At 43.2% G+C, this 21,252-nt stretch overlaps 1 protein-coding gene across 2 annotated transcripts in view; it reads right to left on the reverse strand.

Annotated features, from left to right (window-relative positions):
- Positions 1 to 21,252, reverse strand: part of SPHK1 (sphingosine kinase 1) — a 38,155-nt gene that overhangs the window by 2,464 nt on the left and 14,439 nt on the right. For both annotated transcript variants that reach the window (XM_087709885.1, XM_087709884.1), the window contains exons 2-4: positions 9,134 to 9,283; positions 7,464 to 7,558; positions 5,642 to 5,757 (exon numbers count right to left, since the gene is read on the reverse strand). In XM_087709885.1, coding sequence (XP_087566011.1) covers positions 5,642 to 5,757; positions 7,464 to 7,558; positions 9,134 to 9,283 — 361 coding nt within the window. The remainder of the gene's footprint in view (positions 1 to 5,641; positions 5,758 to 7,463; positions 7,559 to 9,133; positions 9,284 to 21,252) is intronic.

Here is a 21,252-nt window from a genome sequence, read left to right on the forward strand (position 1 = left end):
TTGTTTTTGGCTTCTGCATGTACGCAGAAGCATTTTTATAGTACTGCGCCTGTGCATGCAGCACATATCAAGCGTGTGTGCGGTGCGCGACCACGAGCGAACCAGCAGTAGCGGCTGCCGGAACTCACCCCTGCTTCCCTCTAATAAATATAACCAGAGTTCAGAGGGACTTGGTAGTTGCATTTGATTTGAGGGAGGCTTTATCACTGCCATTCTAGAACCCTTACATTGATTCTGTATAGGTTTGAGATGGAAGCTCCAGTGTGTGAAGATGAAAGTCAAGGCTGAGCCCTGGCAAAAATTTCTAAAAGACAAAGTCAGCCCCCTGCTTGCTTGCTTGCTTGCTTGCTTGCTTGCTTGCTTGCTTGCTTGCTTGCTTGCTTGCTTGCTTGCTTGCTTGCTTGCTTAGGCTTATAGCTATGTTAAGGCAGCACCTTTCCTAGGCTTACTGATGGCTTTAAAAAGAGTTTGTTGTAAGCATTCAGCAAGGGCCAGTTTGGTGTAGCAGTTAAAACATTAGGCTAAAACCTGTAAGACCCTGAGTTCTAATACTGTCTTGAAAGGAAGCCAGCTGGGTGACTTGCTCAGTCATGGCCTCTGGAAGGAGGCCATGGCAAACCACTTCCCCAAAATCTTGCTAAGAAAACTGTAGGGATTTGTCCAGGTAGTCACCAGGAGACAACATTGACTCAAAAGCATGCCTGCGCACACACAAGAAAGCATTCAGGAAGCTCAATAAAAGTGATGCCTTAAAGTAGATGTTCAACATGACTGGTTCTTCAGTTTAAACATAATTCTGGAATGGCAACAAGTGCTTGGATGTGTCAAAATGGCAGTGGGTTGACAGTGGTGGTTCTGCATGTGGAGGATTGCTAGGGGTTTCTGACACATGAGCAGCTCCCCCAACACACCCATCACAGGATTGTTCAATGATGAGAGGATTCACAGGCAGGAGTTTGAGGGAATTCAAGAGGAAAATAATTCAATAGGAATTTATATGAATTAGGAAGTGTGTGGATAGTTAAAATAATGGAAGTAAAGGTAAAGGTTCCCTTTGCACATATGTGCTAGTTGTTCCCGGCTCTAGGGGGCGGTGATCATCTCCGTTTCAAAGCTGAAGAGCCAGCGCTGCCTGAAGACGTCTCCATGGTCATGTGGCCAGCATGACTAAAGGCTGAAGGTGCACAGAACACTGTTACCTTCCCACCAAAGGTGGTCTCTATTTTTCTACTTGCATTTTTACATGTTTTCGAACTGCTAGGCTGGCAGAAGCTGGCACAAGAAACGGGAGCTCAAAAGACTGAAAAGACAGAAGACCACAAACAATTGGACGACTTTAGGGATGGAGTGACTGCAACAGCTACAATTTGAACATATGCTTCTTAATATAATCAAAAGAAGATGAAAGAAAAGTATCTGGACTTGCTTATAGTCACAAAGGACAAAAGGGCAAGTGGGACATAAGGAGATCAGGTGAGTACTTCCAGTTGTCTTCTAGTAAAGGCTTCTTCTAGTAAAGAAGCAGTCTTTTTGTTGGGCTCAGTAGAGGCCAGATATCAGAAAGTGATGGGCAATATTTGAGGATGTGGGGAGAGCAGTTTACAAAGACCCACAGAACACTTGTTTCTTTTCCAGTATTTGAAAGGCTTAAAGGAACAGAAGGCTTGCTTTTCAAACAAGAATATCCACAAGAATAAAAGTTCATACCGTACAATCATACTGCTAAATTTGGCTGTTTTGTGTCTGGGGAGAGATACATACACCCACCCACAAACTGCATTTTCCCCCCAGGCCTGAGCTAATGCATCTAATTTGACTCAGGTTCTTCAAATACTCCAGTCTACCTGGAATTACCCTGAGACATTCACTCTTTCTCAGTTTAATGAAGCAGAGTTGCCATAAATGATCCTGATTTCTTTGAAAGAAGATAAAGTTAAGTGAACATGGTAAATCTTGATAGGGGCGGGGGGGCTTATACGCTTCATGCCTATGTAGAAGCAAGGCCATTGAGCATGATAGCAGCATTGCCATTAGAAAGCGTGACCCGACAAAAGCGCCAACGTCAAAAGCGCGCCGACAAAACCGCGGCGCTAAAACCGCGATGTCAAAAGCGCGCCGACAACAGCGCGCCGACAACAGCGCGCCGACAACAGCGCGATTTAAGTTAAGGTAAGGTTTAGGGTTAGGTTTAGGGTTAGGTTTAGGGTTAGGTTACAGCGCGCTTCTGTCGGTGCGCTGTTGTCGGCGCTCATTAGTCGCGCGCTTTTGTCACCGCGGTTTAGTCAGGCGCGCTTTTGTCGTTCGCGCATTTGTGGTGGAACCATTAGAAAGCGCACCATCAGCAATGAAGTTTTGAAACAGGAAACAGATTTCACTAACATGGGCCAATGCCAGGTGTTGGGGCTGTAGTTGAGATCTAACTTGTGTAAAAAGAATATTGCTGTTGGGAAAAATCCAGATTAAATAATCGTTACATTTATATACATACTGCTCTTAAAATAATTTCTGTAGCAATTTTCAATACAAATGATTTCTTCAAGAAACATTTTGAGAATTATCACTCGGCATGGTAACTCTGTAAGTAATTTCTGCATGATTAAGATAAGTATTCCATATCTCAGTTTGCCTCTCACTTTTCCTCCCTCTGAAGGTGATCCCATTTTGACCTAAGAGCATTTCTAGATTCTGGTAACAGAAAGACTTGAGGATTTCACACTTTGCCTTTTTAATTGACTTTCTATAATGTCTGGTCAGCCTCTCTCAGGCTGGGATGAGAGAATTCCTTTGAGATATCTTAGCTCATTTATCAAATTACAGAAGTTCAATGAACCAGTCAGGGCAGGGGGGAAAGCAACCAGGTGCCTTCTAAAGTTCAACTCCTTATCAACCTTAGCAAGTAGTAGTATCATGAACACCACCAGCAGCCTATGTCCTGAAGAGATTTCATGGAGGAGTCAGTGATACAACTCTAATAGAGCAGCAGTCATCAACTGGTGGTCCATGGACCACTGGTGGTCTGTGAGAAATTTTTGGTCGTCCACAGAAAAACTATTTTTATATTGCACTAAACCAGGGGTCCTCAAACTACGCCCCTGGGCCAGATATGTGCAATGAACATTTGTGTTACTGCAGAGAGTCTCCCCCTTCTGGGTCTTTTTGTGTGGGTCGGAAGGGGGCAGAAATTCCAACTTGAGGTCTGCTTCAGCCTCCTGGTGCAGGGCTTTGGGTGAAGGGAAGTGCCACTGGTGGCAAAGAGCCAGAGGGCCTCGTTACAGCGGGACTGCGTCATGGTCTGGAACTGGCTGACCATCTCAGCCTGCTGAGCCTCCAGGCGCTGTCACCTGGACTTGCACTCCCGCAGGTCTTCCCTCTGCTTGGAAAGCCTATGCTCGTAGTCCTCAGTGAGATGCTTCTACTGAGCCTCCTTCTCGGTCAGATCCAATTTGAACTGAGATGTTTTGCCAACTCTTTCTCATAGTGGCTGCTTAGCTCCAGGAACTGCTTCTTGTTGGGGCCCTAAGGAGCCCAAGCAGGCAGGCGAGGAGTGGTGAGTAGAGGCTGGCAAGGTGCCCGTCGATGTGAGGGACGTCGAATTGGCAACGTCCACCTAGTCACATGATCACCTTGCCACACTCACTCAGCTGGTCATTAGGCAGATCATATTAGTGGTCCGCGGGATTTAAAATTATGAATTTAGTGGTCCCTGAGGTCCAAAAGGTTGGTGACCCTTGTACTAGAGCATCCAGTTGCAGGGTGGTGGTGGTAATGACTGAAATACAACCCTCAAAGAGCAGAAAGGAGGAAAGGGAATGGGAAACGATCCATTCCTTTTCCTAGTGAATAATTAGCTTTCTCTGCCTGATGCTCTCCCTAGCTGAGTCAAATGCATTTGAATGTACCATGTTGAAGAAGGCAGGGCTGAAATGTATCTAAAGCTTCAGAGTGACTCACTTTCCCGCTGAGGCTGTTTGACAGGACCCAGACTTGTTTCCTCTGGCCTTAAACCTCCGCCATTATGACACCAGAGCATTTATTTTAGAGAATGCCAGGTGGCTGAGCCAGTGTAACAGAAAGGAAAAAAGCCCCTCCAGAATACTCTCCTCAACACCCTCTCTCCTCAAAGGAAAGGGGAGGGGATTAGCCACAGAGCAGATGGAATAGGAGGCCTGCTGTGCAAAGGGCAGAGGCCAGCACAGAGGGAGATGGGAGGAGCTTCTGGAAGATTATTGAAAGCTGAGCCCAAGACTAGTAATAAAAGAAGCTTTGCAAGAGAAGAACCTCTCCCACACCCCTCTTTAGAATGACACATGACACAAACCCGAAGAAATATTATGCACCGAGTCAGTCAGGGAAGGGCTGGTGTGAAACTGTGGCTGCCTCTTTTATTTGAAGTATTTGAGATGAAACTCAAATACTTTGGCCACCTAATGAGAAGGAAGGACTGACTGGAGAAGAGCCTGATGCTGGGAAAGATTGAGGGCAAAAGAAGAAAGGGACGACGGAGAATGAGGTGGCTGGATGGAATCACTGAAGCAGTAGGCGGGAGTTTAAATGGACTCCAGAGGATGGTAGAGGGCAGGAAGGCCTGGAGGAACATTGTCCATGTGGCCGTGATGGTTCGGACATGACTTCGCAACTAACAACAACAAAATGGCTGCCTCACAAAGCAGAAAGGAGGAGCAACTCTTGGTCTAATCCGAAAAGCCCACAGACCCTCAGGCACCAATGGAAGACCAGGCAGGGTTTTCATCTGTCAGTGGCCAGATCGTAGGTCTTGAGTTGGGGATGAGCAATGTAAAAGGTTGCATACAAGTCACAGAGTCCTCACTACAAAATTTGAGGTGCAGAATCTGTCTAACAACAGCAACATAAATGCACTGAATATTCCTACTTAAAGGCAGCTAAAGCAGGAGGCAGTGCTGGCTAATCTCAAGAAGCTAATTAGGTTCAGTTCAGTGACTAAATAAATGGATGGAAACTACAATACTACAAAAAGGATTAAAACGAGAAGAACCATCTTCAACTGGCAGAGAAGAGAGCCTTCTCTGCCGTTGCACCCACCAGTCTCACTTCTGAGGGGATATTCTTTCCCCCAGAGGTGAGACAGGAAGCCTCCACTCTCCTGTTAAAAGTATGGCTCTGCCACCTCATATGGGGAGCATAGAGGAGCATGCAGTCATGGGACTGGCTAGTGCCCTGCGAGCCCCTCCCTTTGCCTTTTAATTATTTTTAACTGTGTTTTATCATCCTTGCCTCTTTTTTAACTTTTATATACTGTTCTTATATTTTAATACCTTGTTGTACACTCCCTCTCTGAGGGAGATGGACAGTTCAGAAATGTGAAAAATAAAATTTAAAATATCAAGAAAACCCAGGTTACAGGTCAAACAAGAAACTTAAAACCATTCAGAAGAAAGCAACAGCAATGCCTTTCATTGCTAGAAAAACTACAGGGGTGTGTTCAGGAAATCACCAGAAGCCAAGTTCAATTCAAAGGAGACTGTATTGCCAGGCAGACCCTCCTTCCATTTCTCTTCCAGTTATTCACTGGCCTGTGTTAAGCGTAGGGATGGCCCTGAGAGAGTGTGGCCTCATTTGTAATCATACAAACAGCGCAAGGAATCGTTAGGAGATGCCATACCTGGCATAGTGATTAAGTGAAGCAGCTAAAGCGTTCCCAGAGCCTCCTGGGAGAATGCAGAGAGGCTTCTGGATCGCGGTCTTCCAGTCAGGACGCTCCATCAGGCCATTGATCACCTGAAAGACACAGATGACAGTCAATCAGAGGAAACACCCAAAGAAGTCTGGTTTTGCATCTGAACTGGACTTCGGCTGCAGTGAAGAATGATCACTACGGAAGCAGCCAGTCACTTTCAACATACTTATTGGGACAAAGAATCTATGTGACTCAGACTCAAGAGTGTGATTCAAATTTGGGTCAGCCTTTACACTAGACACAAGTTGCAAGGCTGGAAATTAGTCTTATTTAAACTATTAATTTTTTTTAAAAATCCCAGAACCCCTGATCAAGAAGCAGTGCATCTGAGCAAATTTTTCTCTTTTATTTATTTATTTGCCTTTACAGAGCCTCTGTTGTTGCAAAATTCTGGAGTTCTGCAAAAAGCAGTTTGAAAGACTTTGTTTTCAGCAAGCAGCATTCAACCCTGTAAGATTTAGTTTACCCCCACATGGCAGATCGAAATAAATATGCAGTAATGGCAAGCTTCTCCCCGTTATCCCCACATTCTCATCAATAGTGCTTATGACAAAGATATACAATCTGCCAATTCAAATAATCTGATTTAACTTGAAATTCACTATGTTCTGCTTCTTGGATTCAGCATTGCTAGTTGAAATTGTACAATTGTTTTATCTTCTGTTGCTAAAAAAGAGGAGAATCTTGATCAGGTATCATAGCGGCATAGGCAGAAACACTGAGAGTTCTACTAAAGTGTGGCAAAAAATCTGTCCTGAAGTCCTGCAGAGGAATGTCTCCCCCCCCCCCACTCACCCCACTTTTCTCCATTCCTCACCCAGCCTCTCTTCTACCCCTCTGGCTCCCACTGAAGTCAGTTAAAGGTAATTCACCCTATCACCTCCAGAGCCAATGTAATTTAAGTCAGGGGGATTTGTTTCAAAACCATGGGAGTTTACGAGCATCTGGACTCATGGCTTCCTTCTTGAAGTGCATCAAGAATTTTTCCCCAAATGTAAAGATGAGGAAAATTCTTTTCTTGTAAAAAAAAATGAAGAGACACCCAGACAGCTTCTTGATTCTGCTTTCTGAAGCACCTCTGCAAATTTGTTAAGGTCATCATTGTAAAGGTGAAAGTAAAAAATAGTTCATTTCCAGTTTAACTTTTGTGCCATTAGTTAGGAAATCAAGTCTAAGTTCAAAACTATGAACACAGTGGTAAAATACTACAGAAATAAAATTTCCACCCCAAATTTAACCAATTCATTTGAGGTGTTAACATGTAAAAAATACCTAGCTAAGAGTAGTTGAGCAGTATTTTAAAATGGTTAGCTTAAAAAAAGCCCACTGTGTCCCCATTCTGTTGTTGCTTCTGCTAATCAAGCATTGCAATTTCTCTAAGGACTAAATAATAAAATATTAAGAATCTATATGTCATAAACATCATTGTATCAAAATAACATATTGCACTAAAACTGAGAAGATGGAGCAATAAATAGCCTACAGAGTTAGATATAACATCTTAAAGGATTGGGCTAGATCTCTATTAAAACTTTATGGACACATTTTTAGTTTCTTTCAGTGTCTCTCATTAAATCACTATTCCATGTATTCCTTTCTGATTTTATTAGTGCTGTTATATTTAGGATTGTATCTTGTCTTCTGGTTGTTTTGTTTCACCAATAAAATGTTTTTTTTTAAGTGAGGAGAACATGTACTGGAGCCATGACACCATAAAGTCTCTACAACCATCTGCCCTGTTCCTTACCTCATGAAGCAAGCCGTCTCCAGCCATAATGACCACAGCGTCCCATTTGGACATATCCTCCTCCCTTGCCAAATCCCAAGCATGATTATGTTTCTCTGAGGAGAAAGACAAAAAACTTATATGTCTTGTAAATGATGTTAATTCAGATGGAGTATAGGTTCTAAGTTAGTCCACAAATATGCAACTGTCTTTCTTCTTACGTTCTCTCTCTCTCTCAACCCCTCCCTCCCTTTCTTTGTCTCTGTCTGTCTGTCTGTCTGTCTGTCTCTCTCTCTCTCTCTCTCTCTCTTTCCGTTGCTTCAGTTGATTTGAGCCAAGGTGGCGCAGTGGTTAAATGCAGCACTGCAGGCTACTGCTAGATCAGCAGGTCAGCGGTTCAAATCTCACCGGCTCAGGGTTGACTCAGCCTTCCATCCTTCCGAGGTGGGTAAAATGAGGACCCAGATTGTTGGGGGCAATATGCTGACTCTCTGTAAAACCGCTTAGAGAGGCCTGAAAGGCCTATGAAGCGGTATATAAGTCTACTGCTATTGCTATTACTGCTATTTAATCAACTCCTTTGTTTATTTGTTTGCTAAAACCATTTGTTTTCAAGCAAATTTTACAGAAAGCCAACTGGGCAGTTAAAGAGAAAAAAAAGAAACCAACAAATCTAATCCAGCATGATTACAAGGACAGAATATGGCAAAACTGTCTTGCGACACCCGCTGAAGCAATCTGGAAAGTTCTGGAGAGGATTCCACATGACAAGATGGCAATCCCTCAGATAACCCGGTCCCAAGCTATTGAGAGTTATTTTAATGAAGCCACTGCTTTAAAGTGAGCCCAGAGACAGACTGGATGCCAAAGAGGTTGACAAAGTTGATGCATGAGGCAGTCAGATAATTGGAGTTTCTAACGTAGTGACTTTGTGCTGATACAAATAGTTTTCAGATTGCCCTATTCTCCAAATCCAACATCTTCCATTATTGTGCTCTTTATTTGCCATATGTTTAACTGGGATGATAGTTTTAACTTAGTCATACACATTATGTTTTTTTATAAAATGAATTACACAATTCATTGTAACTATAACTTCCACATAAGGAGAACTGAAGCAGGTTGAATTAACTACTTACTCACATACATTGAAACTGCAAAGAGTTCTACAACATAGAATAGCGAATAATGTCATTCTACCCAGGCTTGGCCAAAGGCAAAATGAGTGAACAGAACTGGAAATGGAAGTCTAAGCCATATCTATAGGTAGTCCTCGACCTAGGACTACAATTGAGCGCAAAATTTCTGCTGTTAAGTGAGATATTTGTTAAGCGAATGTTATCCCATTTTACAACTTTTCTTGCCACGGTTGTTAAGTGAATCACTGCATTTGTTAAGTTAGTAACAAGGTTGTTAAGTTGTTAAGTGAATCTGGCTTCCCCATTGACTTTGCTTGTCAGAAGTTCACAAAAGGTGATCACATGACCCTGGGACACTGCAACCGTCATAAATATGAACCAGTTGCCAAACATCCTAATTTTGATCACATGATCACAGGGGATGCTGCAATGGTCGTAAATATGAAAAAAGGTCATAAGTCAGTGCCGTTGCTAAACGGACTGTTGTAAGTCAAGGACTACGTGTACTAAAAGAGTTTCCGTATGTTACTCTGAGCCAGCCACAAGACTCACCAGTGACAAACTTATGGAATCCTATGCTGGCTTCTGTCAACATCGGCTGAACTTGAGAGGTGAAGAGATGTAGGGCCTCTCCTGCTCCGCTTCGCGGGTTCAGCAGCACCATCACCTGGCACTTCTGAGGAAGTAAGCCATGTATTCCTCCTATGTAGAGAAAGAAAAGAAATGGGAGAATCAAAAATTAAGAAGAAGAACAAGCGTAACACGGTACAGTGTTGCATTGCGTAGTGTAGTGTGTATGCACACACACACCTAAGATCAAAAGAGTGAAAGGTTGGGGGTCAGCATGACATACTAGCTCAGCAAGTCCAGAAATTGGAGTCCCACCATTTTGGAAGAGCAACAAGTGAGGGAACACAATTCAAAGTCAGATCAAAGCAATTAAGGTGCCTTTTGTTGCAACTCAGAGAAGTCCATTTTATTACTAAATTCTTATCAACATAGTATGTAAAGAATCTTTCATGCTAAAAATAATTAGCAAAGTTACTTGACCTGAGCCTTAATTAACTGATTTCCCCCTGTTGTTTATAGCTTTTAGTTGCCTTGATTTTGTTTTCATTTCCATTGTTTGTATTGCTTTCTATGAGCTATTTTTTTTAAAGCAGAATAATGGTGATTTTGCCTTATCTTGTCTTTACGAAGAAACAGTGCTACAGTATTACCAATGTAAGGAAATTCCTTCCCTCTCTCCTTTGAATTGGGCCATTTGCCAGGCTTTCTAAGTTCACACTTTGCCGTAGCTCCGTGGCCAGCAAGGCCACGTTCATCTGTCTTCAATCGTCCTGCTTACTGACAAAAAGGCCCCAGGATTGACTCCTTTGACGGTCCACTGTAGAGATCAGGTCAGCCCTTCACACAGTCAGGAGACAGCTAAGCACAAGGGTGCCACATTCCCTCTTCCCAATCACGCTCTTCTCTCTTTCCTATAGTAGTTCTCACAGAAAAGAATGAGCAAAATAAATATATGTTTTCTCTAGGTACAGAATTAGTTGCATGTTGGGAATAAATTAGAAGTGTCAAAGGTCATGATAATCTAAAATAAAACTTAATCAGCCCCCCCACCACCACACACACACCCTTTGAATATTTAAGTCAACTCTCAGGAAGATGGAAGTCAGAAATAATATTTAGGCCGTGCAGGGGTGTCAAACTGGCCACCTGTGGGCTGGATGCGTCATGCACAGGCCACGCCCAACCCAGCTCTGTGAATGGGGCAAACATCATGAAACGTCACGTGACACGGCAATTTTGGCATCCGTGGTTTAGGGAGTTCAGAATGATTGGGGCCACAAAACAGGCTGCTAGATAAACTCTGAAGTGTTCTCTGCACAGAGGATTTGTGGTTTTGCTCTATTACTGGGATAGTTGCTGTTAGACATCCAGTTAATTTCTAGCATAGAAATGGTGCAGGGAAAATAAGCAGTAACATATTTCTGGAGTGTGGAGGTTAGAAAACTCTTTTCTTTTTCTCTTGTTTTCTTTTTTTCCACTGGTACCTGCCAATAGGTCTTCTTCAAGTTTTTCAAATCCTTTTTTTTAATGGAACAAGGATGCATGCAGCGTGAAGCTAATGTGACAACTAGCTGAATGTCTACTTTTTTACTCCCTTGTTAATTACCTGGAGGCAGTGGTGAAATTCAAAAAAATTTACTGCCGGTTCTGTGGGCGTGGCTTGGTGGGCGAGGTATGGCTTGGTGGGTGTGGCTTGGTGGGTGTGGCTTGGTGGGCGTGGCATGGTAAGGATACTGTAAAATCTCCATTCCCACCCCACTCTGGGGCCAGCCAGAAGTGGCATTTGCCGGTTCTCCGAACGACTCAAAATTTCCGCTACCGGTTCTCCAGAACCTGTCAGAACATGCTGAATACTGCCTGGAGGGGAGCATTTCTCAGTACAACAGCGCTACATGGCTTTGCAAGGAGGACCGTACTGAGGAAGTGACAGTTAGGTGGGAAGAGTGAAGTGACCCTGGAATCTGCATCCCAAGTTTCAGGCCAAATTTCTTGCAGGGACAAAAAAAATTGAAATGCATAATTCCAAAATAGACCGTGCATGTTTTCAGACCTGTAGTTCTTCTGCTAGATTATTATTATTATTTTATTATTATGGGCAATAAATCTGTTGACCAGACCCAGACAATGCACAGTTTGAGTAGAACAACAGACAATATTGCACTTAATTCAAAGCCATCTTCCATTCTTCTAACTCATCATCCTGAGCCCGATTTATGAGACTAGAGAATTCCCTGGGGGAAAGCAATATTACCATTATCCTCTCCCCCACCACCGGTCTAGAGCTAAGAAAGAAGCAGCCTTCCCGAGAATTTGTGATCAGATCTCTATTTGCTATCTGTAACAATTATTTTTTCAAAAAAATAGGCTGTTATTAGTTCTGGCTCCTGGTTGCAATACAAAATGGGAGGGTTCCTGTATTTGCTAAGGCACAAGCACATATCACACAATCCTCTGAAAGGCATAAATGACTAGGAGTGGAATGCTAAATCTTGCATCTTTGAGCACCACCAATCCCAACAAAAGATCAGTGCCTCTGTAAACAAAAGACATCCTTCCCTTTAGCTGTGCCTGCTCAACCCTGTTCAAAAATCCCTCTCCTTTGTTGATCTCCTTCACTTTACTGATCTCCTGCTTTCCGATCTCATGCGAAGCACAAAGGCAGAGATTGGCAATCTATGAGAAACACTGATTTGCTTAGCACTCTGCCCCATTGATAGTGGAAAAGGACCCCTCACTCCACCCTACTTCCTCTGCAGCCTCCTAAGCATCCTTAGTGTGGTACAACAACAACAAAAAGGTGGCAGGGGTAGTCTGGGGAGGTTGATAAGGGCTAGAAGCATGGTTTCAAAGTCAAAGTAGCGATTACTGTATGCAGAAAGATGAAAAAATTGTGACACCACCTACACTACAGAGGAATGGCTGGTGAAGTTTAAAGGTTTTGCTGAAATGGATAAATTAACTTCTTTGATTAGAGAGAAGACATTATCTATATGGACTGCTGATTGGAAGTCTCTTTCTGACTTACGGATTTGCATAAAAATGAAAACAATAAACTTGTGACCTATGGTTCTGATGATTAGATAGGATGGGTTATTAAAAAATGATATGATGTAACCTTAGAGAGAGAGGGCAAAATATACTTGTGCTTGTAACTGCTGTGAAGAATATCAGAAGCCACTTCTTTGTCTTTTCTTTCTTTTCTATGTTTCTTTAATTTTTTCCTTTCTTGCCCTCCATTTTTTTTCTTGCTTTTTTCTTACTTTCTACTAATTTGTATTAGCTTTTATCTTCTTGCTTAAAGGGTTTAATTTAAAAAAAATCTATTGCTCTAGCTAGCTAACATCTACCTATTTATTACTCAAGATAATAAAGTTAATGCAATGTACTGAAATGTAAAAGTTAATTCAGAGATCTATTTTACTGATGTCCTTTGACCTGATACCATACCGTAACACTATATCCTCTATATAATACATTAGGATTCCAAGCACCCTCACTATTTAGTCTTCATGCTGAATAATCTTCCAGCAGGAGTTCCTATAAACAAGTAAATCACGTTTTAAATATCATAGAACTAGGCAATGATAACTTTCTTGGACCCCAAAATAGAGTTCACATGCTTATCTCTCCCAAAGTAAGAAAACGAAGGCATTCTAGATCAGTGATCACCAACTGGTGATCCGTGGACCACTGGTGGTCCGCGAGAAAATTTTGGTAGTCCACAGAATAATTATTTGCATTTTTTTTATATTGCACTAAACCAGGGGTCCTCAAACTATGCCCCCTGGGATGGATTCGTCTAATTAATGCTTGTGTTGCTGCAGAGTCTCCCCCTTCTGGGTCTTTTTGTGCGGGTCAGAGGGGGATCGAAATTCCAACTTGAGCTCTGCTTCAGCCTCCTGGTGCGAGCTTTGGCGAAGGCTAGAGGAAAGTGCTGCTGGTGGCAAAGAGCTGGAAGACTTTGTTCTAATGGGACTGCATCATGGCCTGGAATTGGCTGACCATTTCAGCCCGCTGAGCTTCCAGGTGCCGGGACCTGGCCTTGCACTCCCACAGGTCTTTCCTCTGCTTGGAAAGCCTATGCTTGTAGTCCTCAGTGAGATGCTTCTACTGAGCCTCCTTCTCGGTCAGATCCAATTTGAGCTGAGCTGTTTTTCCAACACTTTCTCATAGTGGCTGCTTAGCTCCAACAACTGCTTCCTGTTGGGGCCCTAAGGAGCCCAGGCAAGCAGGCGAGGAGTAGTTGGGAGGGGAGGGGCGAGTAGAGGCTGGCAATGTGCCCCTCGATGTGAGTGACATCGAGTTGGCCACACCACCCAGCCACATGACCACGTCCATCCAATTGGTCATTAGGCAGATCATATTAGTGGTCCGCAGGATTTTAAATTATGAATTTAGTGGTCCCTCAGGTCCAAAAGATTAGTGACCGCTGTTCTAGAACACTGCTGATGGCAGGGCAGGACAGGATCATTCAGGAAAATGAAACAGAACTTTCTCTGTGCCCACAGAGTGCCAGCTTACCATTCAAAGAAGCTACCCAGAGAGACTAAGTTGCCCCAAACACAGCGGGAATGAAGCTATTTCTTCAGTTACAGGCCTGTAGCTTTGCTTTTAGAAAAGCAGAAAATTGACAACAAATAAGTGAAGGCATACACCCAGATTGATGATAGCTAAGTTGAGAGATTTTGGAAGAGTGTGAAGGGAGCACTTGTCTTTGTTAGAATGTTGTGGAGGGTTCTTTTGTTTTGTTTGGGGCTGGTTTTTTGTTTTGCACTGCAGTCATTTCCCTTGTCTTGGGTGTAATGTGGTCTCATCCATTACAGAAGCCCATTGAAAAAGCTATTTAAAGCCAAAGTGTTATTTTAAGCACGCAAAAAGTATAATGCCAGGAAAACATGGGACCTTTCCATGATCGTTCTCAATCTGGCTTTCGATTTCCTCATGGTGCACAGAGGACACCTCCATACAATGACTCTGAGCCTGTTTCAAGCTGCACCTGGCTTTGGATTCCAGGTTGTTGGTGGCTGGCTTATTCGGAGGGCTGATTGAACATTTTGGCCAGGTAGTGGGGTGACTGGGGTGTTCTGAAAGCTAAGTGAAAATTGATTTTTCCCCCCATGCGACACTGACTGAATCAGTGGTGGAATTCATTTTTTTTTACTACCGGTTCTGTACGCATGGTTTGGTGGGTGTGGCTTGGTGGGTGTGGCTTGGTGGGCGTGGCAGGGGAAGGATACTGCAAAATCCCCATTCCATCCCAATCAGCTGGGACTCGGAAGGCAGAGAATAGATGGGGGTGGAGCCAGTTAGAGGTGGTATTTACTGGTTCTCTGAACTACTCAGAATTTCCACTACCGGTTCTCCAGAACTGGTCATAACCTGCTGAATAACCACCTCTGGACTGAATGGTGTTAGTTGGTTGTGTTTTCATCCTAACTTCAGGGCTTAGAATTGCCTTTCTACAGCCTCGGTTATGTTCAGTACTGTATTTCTCTTCCCCTCTTTCCCAGCATAGTCATCTATTGTATAACCATGGTTACAAGCCTTGGAAAAATCTGCAGCTGCAAAAGCCCTATAGGCTGTTCTCCTTTCCACCTTTAGAAGCTTTTAAACATAACAAAAGAATGTTAGGAATGTTTTCAAAGCTTTGTTTTGTTTCGCAAAATCCTCCCTCCCCCTTCCCAGAATTTCCGATCAGAGTGGAAAGAGGGGGGTGGGTGAGAAGGACTTTTGTTTGGTGTTTCTTTTTTGGCATGAAATGGAGAAGAGGGGAGTTTTGCTGCCCTTGGAGGCAAAGAATTTCACGCACATACAGACACACAAACACAGAGACCATAATGGGCAGCTAGAGAGAGTATTGATTGGTCCAGAGTGACCCCTATCTTCTGAGGTTGGCAAGACTGAAGGCAATTGTATGAGCAACTTCAAATATGTTTGGAGAGATTGGGGAATGGAATTGGTGGAGATGACCAGAGATGGCACTGGTTGGTCCAATCAAAGAAATTCTCTCCTACTTAAGGTCTTCCACCTCTTTGCTGATCCATGGCATTTGCTATTGCTGTGACAGTCACAGCAATAGATACAATTTATATAGACTTCTGTAAAGCCTTTGATTCAATGGTACATGACAAACTACTTCTAAAAGTAAAATCTTATGACATCACTGGTTCCCTGCATAAGTGGATAGCTGCTTTCCTATCAAACAGGCAACAAGTAGTCAAAATAGGAAACACCCTATCAAACCCTGCACCTATTAACAGTGGTGTCCCCCAATGTAGTGTTTTAGGACCCACACTCTTTATACTTTACACAAATGACCTTTGCAATCATATTATAAGCAACTGCGTTCTCTTCGCTGGTGATGTAAAGCTATTCAACACCAACGACAATGCTGCTTCCCTACAAAAAGACCTTGACTATGTGTCAGAATTCTCAAACAATAGGCAAGGCCAAATCTCAACCAACAAATCCTCTGTCTTACACATTGGCAACATTGGCGGATATGACCTCATAGACGACCCCCACTCTGTCAAGGACCTTGGAGTACTCATCCAAGAGCCGAGGTGGCGCAGTGGTTAGGGTGCAGTACTGCAGGCCACTTCAGCTGACTGTTATCTGCAGTTCAGCGGTTCTAATCTCACTGGCTCAAGGTTGACTCAGCCTTCCATCCTTCCGAGGTGGGTGAAATGAGGACCCAGACTGTGGAGGCGATATGCTGCCTCTGTAAACCGCTTAGAGAGGGCTGAAAGCCCTATGAAGCGGTATATAAGTCTAACTGCTATTGTTATCTCAAATGATCTAAGTGCCAGAGCCCACTGTAACAGCATTGCCAAAAAGGCATTAAGAGTTGTTAACCTCATCTTGTGAAGCTTTTTCTCCAGTAATATTGAATTACAAACTAGGGCATACAAAACTTTTGCTAGACCAATTCTTGAATACAGCTCATCTGTCTGGAACCACACTGCATATCAGACATTAATATAATCAAATGAATCCAGAGGTATTTCACGAGAAGAGTCCTCCACTCCTCTGCTCGCAACAGAATACCTTATACCACCAGATTTGAAATTTTGGGCTTAGACAACTTAGAACCTCGCCATCTTTGATCCGACCTAAGTGTAGTGTATAAAATTATCTGCTACAATGACCTACCTGTAAATGAATACTTCAGCTTCAACCACAACAACACATGAGCTCACAATAGATACAAACTTATGGTAAACCGCTCCAAACTCGATTGCAGAAAATACGACTTCAGCAACACATTTGTTAATGCCTGAAATGCACTACCTGACTGTGGTTTCTTCCCCAAACTCCCAAAATTTTAAACTTAGACTGTCTACTGTCGACCTCACCCCATTCCTAAGAGGTCTTTAAGGGGCATGCATAAATGCACCAGCGTGCCTACCATCCCTGTCCTAATATTCTCTTGGATTCATATTCATTTCATGTATTCATAATCATGTTTATACTTATATTTGTTATCTAGTTCATGCTTGATGAAACAAACAAACAAACAACAAATAAATAAATAAATAAGTGTTTATGATTTATCTGTTGCAATCCCTGCAGGATCTAGTAATGTATTTATTTGCATTTCAATAGATTTCATTAAGCTCTTGGATGACTGCTAGTGCTGAAAGTGCAGTGGCTTTGTTCCAGTTATTCAGAGTGATTCCAGAAGGTAGCAATTAAAGAGGCCTGTTCTATCTTCTTAGCAAGCCATTCTAAAAGAGTCAATTTTATCACTTGCATGTGTTTAAAATTGACATCATGAAGCAATTGGGGGAAAGTTCGATTAGAGTCTCATTCTGGCAAAGCATTTCAGAAGGACACCAGTGAAAGACACTGAATATAGCAATAGCAATAGCAATAGCAATAGCAATTAGACTTATATACCGTTTCATAGGGTTTTCAGCCCTCTCTAAGCGGTTTACAGAGTCAGCATATTGCCCCCAACAACAATCTGGGTCCTCATTTTACCCACCTCGGAAGGATGGAAGGCTGAGTCAACCCTGAGCCGGTGAGATTTGAACAGTCGAACTGCAGAACTGCAGTCAGCTGAAGTAGCCTGCAGTGCTGCATTTAACCACTGCGCCACCTCGGCTCAATTTAATGGCTGAATGCCATTAAGGGATCCCAAAAGACGGAGTCACAATGCAACACACGTACAACACATGCACATGACATTCATCAAGCATCTCAAGCAGCATCAAAATCCACATATCCAGAATACCATGTTTGGCAAACAAGCCCCAGTGGATCACTGGAGCTTCTACTTGAATGCCCACACCATAACTAAGTCAGGGGGATTTTAAAACTATGGTTCATGTATAAACCACTACTGATGTGATTAAACACATCTCTCTTAGCCATCAACTATATATGGATTATAAACTTTAATGGCTGGGTTCAAACAGCAGTGGGAGATAAGCAGTGGGAAGTAGTGTGACACTGCATAGTAATAGCATGGAAACAATTTCTCTCATTCAAAATGTATATGGTGAGGTCTCCTAGGATATTTGTATCATGCTCAATATCCCCTAAACCAGCTCAAAGAGGAAGTCAGACTGGGCCACCGGTTGTCAGAATCCGTGTCTACTCCAGAAAGATTAGCACCCGAAAGTATCTCCTCAAAAGGCAGGAGTGACAAGTATAATAAGAATCCCTTGGAGAAGGAATAAGAAATCACAATGAATCACAGCAACCACAATGACATTCTTGCTCATATCACCCATAGGGTAAAGCAAAGGAACCCTTTATATCAGGGGTGTCAAACTCAAGACCTGCAGGCTGGATCTGGCCCACGGGGTGCTTAGATCTAGCCCACAGGGTTGCCTTTCAAACAGCGAAGGACTGGCCGGTGGTGCCTCTGCTAGCGAAAACGGAGCTTGGGAGGGCTCCGTTTTCACTGGCAGAGGGCTGCAGGAGGCCGTTGTGGCCCTCCACTGCCTAGGACTCTGGACAACCTGCGTTGCCATCCGGGGGTCCTCTGCATGGCCTAAGAGGGACGGCAAGGCTCCTCTGAACAGCAAGGGTTTGGCGCCCTCCCTGGTCTCGCCTCCCTCTGCTGAAGACAATGGACCTCCCCAGCCCCACCCGAGCCACCACAGATGTCCCCAACACGAGTGACAGAAAGATGACTGCACCCACCATGGACACACCTGCCTCAGCCCCCCTGAGGTCAAACACAAAACCCTGATGCGACCCTCAATGAAATCGAGTTTGACACCCCTGCTTTATATACTCTGGAATCTCATTCCCCAAAATTCCTGCCAGCCTAAAATCCCACACATCTTAAGGGCGCTGAATCAGAGAACATTTTTGCTTAACTTAATTGTATTATTAATGGTGGGGGATGCTTCTAATTATTAAGTTATTGAAGTACATCAAACCCTGGCCATTGCTATTTTGTGTTCTTCCACTGCTTCTGCACAGAAAAAAAGATTGTTTTTGATCTGGCTTTGCCCACCTCACATTTAAAATTGACTATAAGATGACTATAAAATTGACTATAAAATGACTATAAGAACAAAATCGAGCTGGCTTCTACTGCTCAGGTGCTAAACCTATTTACTTTGGAGTGAATGCCATTCTGTTTTAGAAAAAGATAATGTGATTGAAAATATAATAGGATGGAAGGAGCATTTGTAACTCTCCACCTGCCTGGCTACTTACTTTGAGCTCTCCACTTTAAATAAGAAGAAAGAAAGGAGCTTTCATCAAATAGATGTGTTGGCACGCCATGAAGATTTGTGTCAGATTGCCATCTTCAACATTCATGTTAGCCCATCTGCTGTTGATGGGCCTTGCTTGCCAGTGCAACTGATGTGCAACTTTGAATGGCCCTTTGGAGCCCCTCTCCCCAGTATGTGGGGTCCTGGATGTTAGCCCAGAGGCCAACTCCTTGCTGTAACCCTGAATTTAGATCAGGTGTGTGCAGTTGAAGGAAATTTATTCCTTTGCTTTCGTCCCAGAATTTAACAAGGCTATTAAACTTGACCAAACCTATTGGATAAGCGCTCTGTCACAAGGCTTCAGAATGAGAGTGACAAACACTCTCTTCAATGATTTGTCATTCCCAGAACGTGGGTTGACATGTCAGGGAGAGCCTCTTAGCCCAGCAGAGGCGGAGCATAAAATCCACCCTTACTCCTTCCCCTGCCCCCACATACTCTCATACCATTCCTACTGCCTGGTTACTCCCAACAAGCATCAATGTGGCCAAAGTCAAATCAGCTTACCCTCCTTGCCCTCTTTCCTACACCATAATGAAGCAAAGTGGAGGGGGGGAGAGAATTCTGCACAAACTGTGGCTGGGAAGTTTGCATAACCAAAGCACATGGCCCAGGACTTATTCTCCCCTGACAAATCAAAGCTGGTTCTACCTCCTTTTCATCTCTTCCTTTAAAATGCAACATGCTTTTTTCACCAGGAAGATCATCCTGGTCAGCAAGCTGAATCTTGCACTTATTGCCATATTTATACTCTTTTTGTCAATGAATTACAACTAGGACCCCAACATAGAAAGCCCTTCTTAGTACAGTATTTAGATTCTTAGCTGAAAAATGCAACAAGGGCAATTTTAAGAACCCATCAGTAGATACCAAACCCAACAGGGAATGGTCTCCAACTTGATTGACCCCCTATATGAGAATTGAAATGGCGGACAGGGGTCTGAGATCCAGGTCCCAAATATCCGGGGGAGGCGTGTGTGTGTTCAATGCCCACCTGCAAGCAGCAAATGATGGGTCAAGCATCAGAATTAGGACTGAAATTGGTAGTCCACACTTACAGAGGTTACAAAGTTTACTGCCATACTGTGGCACATGTATGTAATGGTTTCATTGGGGAACATTTCACGGGGGAAGTGGGATTTCCCAGGTGTGTATGTGGTTAGGAATATTCATTCTCTTCTTGATCTATAAGAGTCACTGTGGTGCAGTGGTTAGAGTGCAGTACTGCAGGCTACTTCTGCTGGCTTCTTGCAATTTGGCAATTCAAATCTCACTAAGCTGAAGGTTGTCTCAGCCTTCTATCCTTCTGAGGTGGGTAAAATGAGGATTGTTGGGGGCAATTGGCTGACTCTGTAAAGCCACTTAGAGAGGGCTGTAAAAGCACTGTGAAGCAGTATATAAGTCTAAGTGCTATTGCTATTTTCCTCTGAAGAAAAGATGCTCTAAGGACGTGTGTTTAGTTAGACAGAAGAAGCCAGCTCCACCCTATTCTTGTAGTCATGATGTACATGAGTTCAAATGGGGAAACAACTCAGATGATCTCACCTTTGAACAGGGTTTTATTTTGCTTCATTTTTTTTTGCACCCGTGTAACAGGACTGCGTAAGAAATAATAAAGCATGGAAGTGTCCTGGGAAGTGCCCTAGACAAGCTAGCTTTATTCAGCTTGTCAGCTTAAGGAGGGGGCTCCAGCAAATCATTAAGTGGAGAGTCTAAAATTATCTCTGTGCACAAGGGCTGCCTCATATGATTTACAACATGCCTTATGTACACTTTCCTTTTAACAACAATAGTAATGCTCAAGAGAGAAGACCAGACAGAAGGCCGCCTTTCTGACTCACCCATGCTCCAGATGTTGGAAAAGGCAGCTCTTCTTTTAGTCTTCACTTCCTCTACACCCTTCAAAGGGTTCTTTCCAGACGTTTGGCCCATGTCCTATTAGATCTCTCTAAATCAAAAGCAAATTTAGCTGACTGTTGCAAAGTGGAGAACCCTGCTAGAATTATTTGCTTAGTCAATTTAGGAGAGGAGCATGCTGAGGTCACAATGAGAGCCAGTTATGACCAACAAGAGGTGAACCTGCATTGCTTCCCTTCCAGAGGCATTTTGTACCCCTAGGAAGAAAGACTGAGGTGCTTCTTCTCTTCAAAACAACATGCATGTGCTTAAAAAAAAAACTAATTGAAATTAAAGTCCTTAGTTTTAAATGCTTTTCCAAAATTATGTGTCCCACACCAAAGTGTTTTTCCTATGAAAGGTCTGGAGATCTCATCACCAACAGGACAGTTCTTAATTTTGTGCCCTTAACATCTGGTGACCAAACATTTCATTCTCATTTCAGTTGCACTATCTTTGAACTGCACT

Source organism: Thamnophis sirtalis, unplaced genomic scaffold (genome assembly GCF_051295495.1).
Source record: "Thamnophis sirtalis isolate CommonGarterSnake01/CBP01778 unplaced genomic scaffold, rThaSir2_p1.2 scaffold_3, whole genome shotgun sequence".
NCBI lineage: Eukaryota > Metazoa > Chordata > Lepidosauria > Squamata > Natricidae > Thamnophis > Thamnophis sirtalis.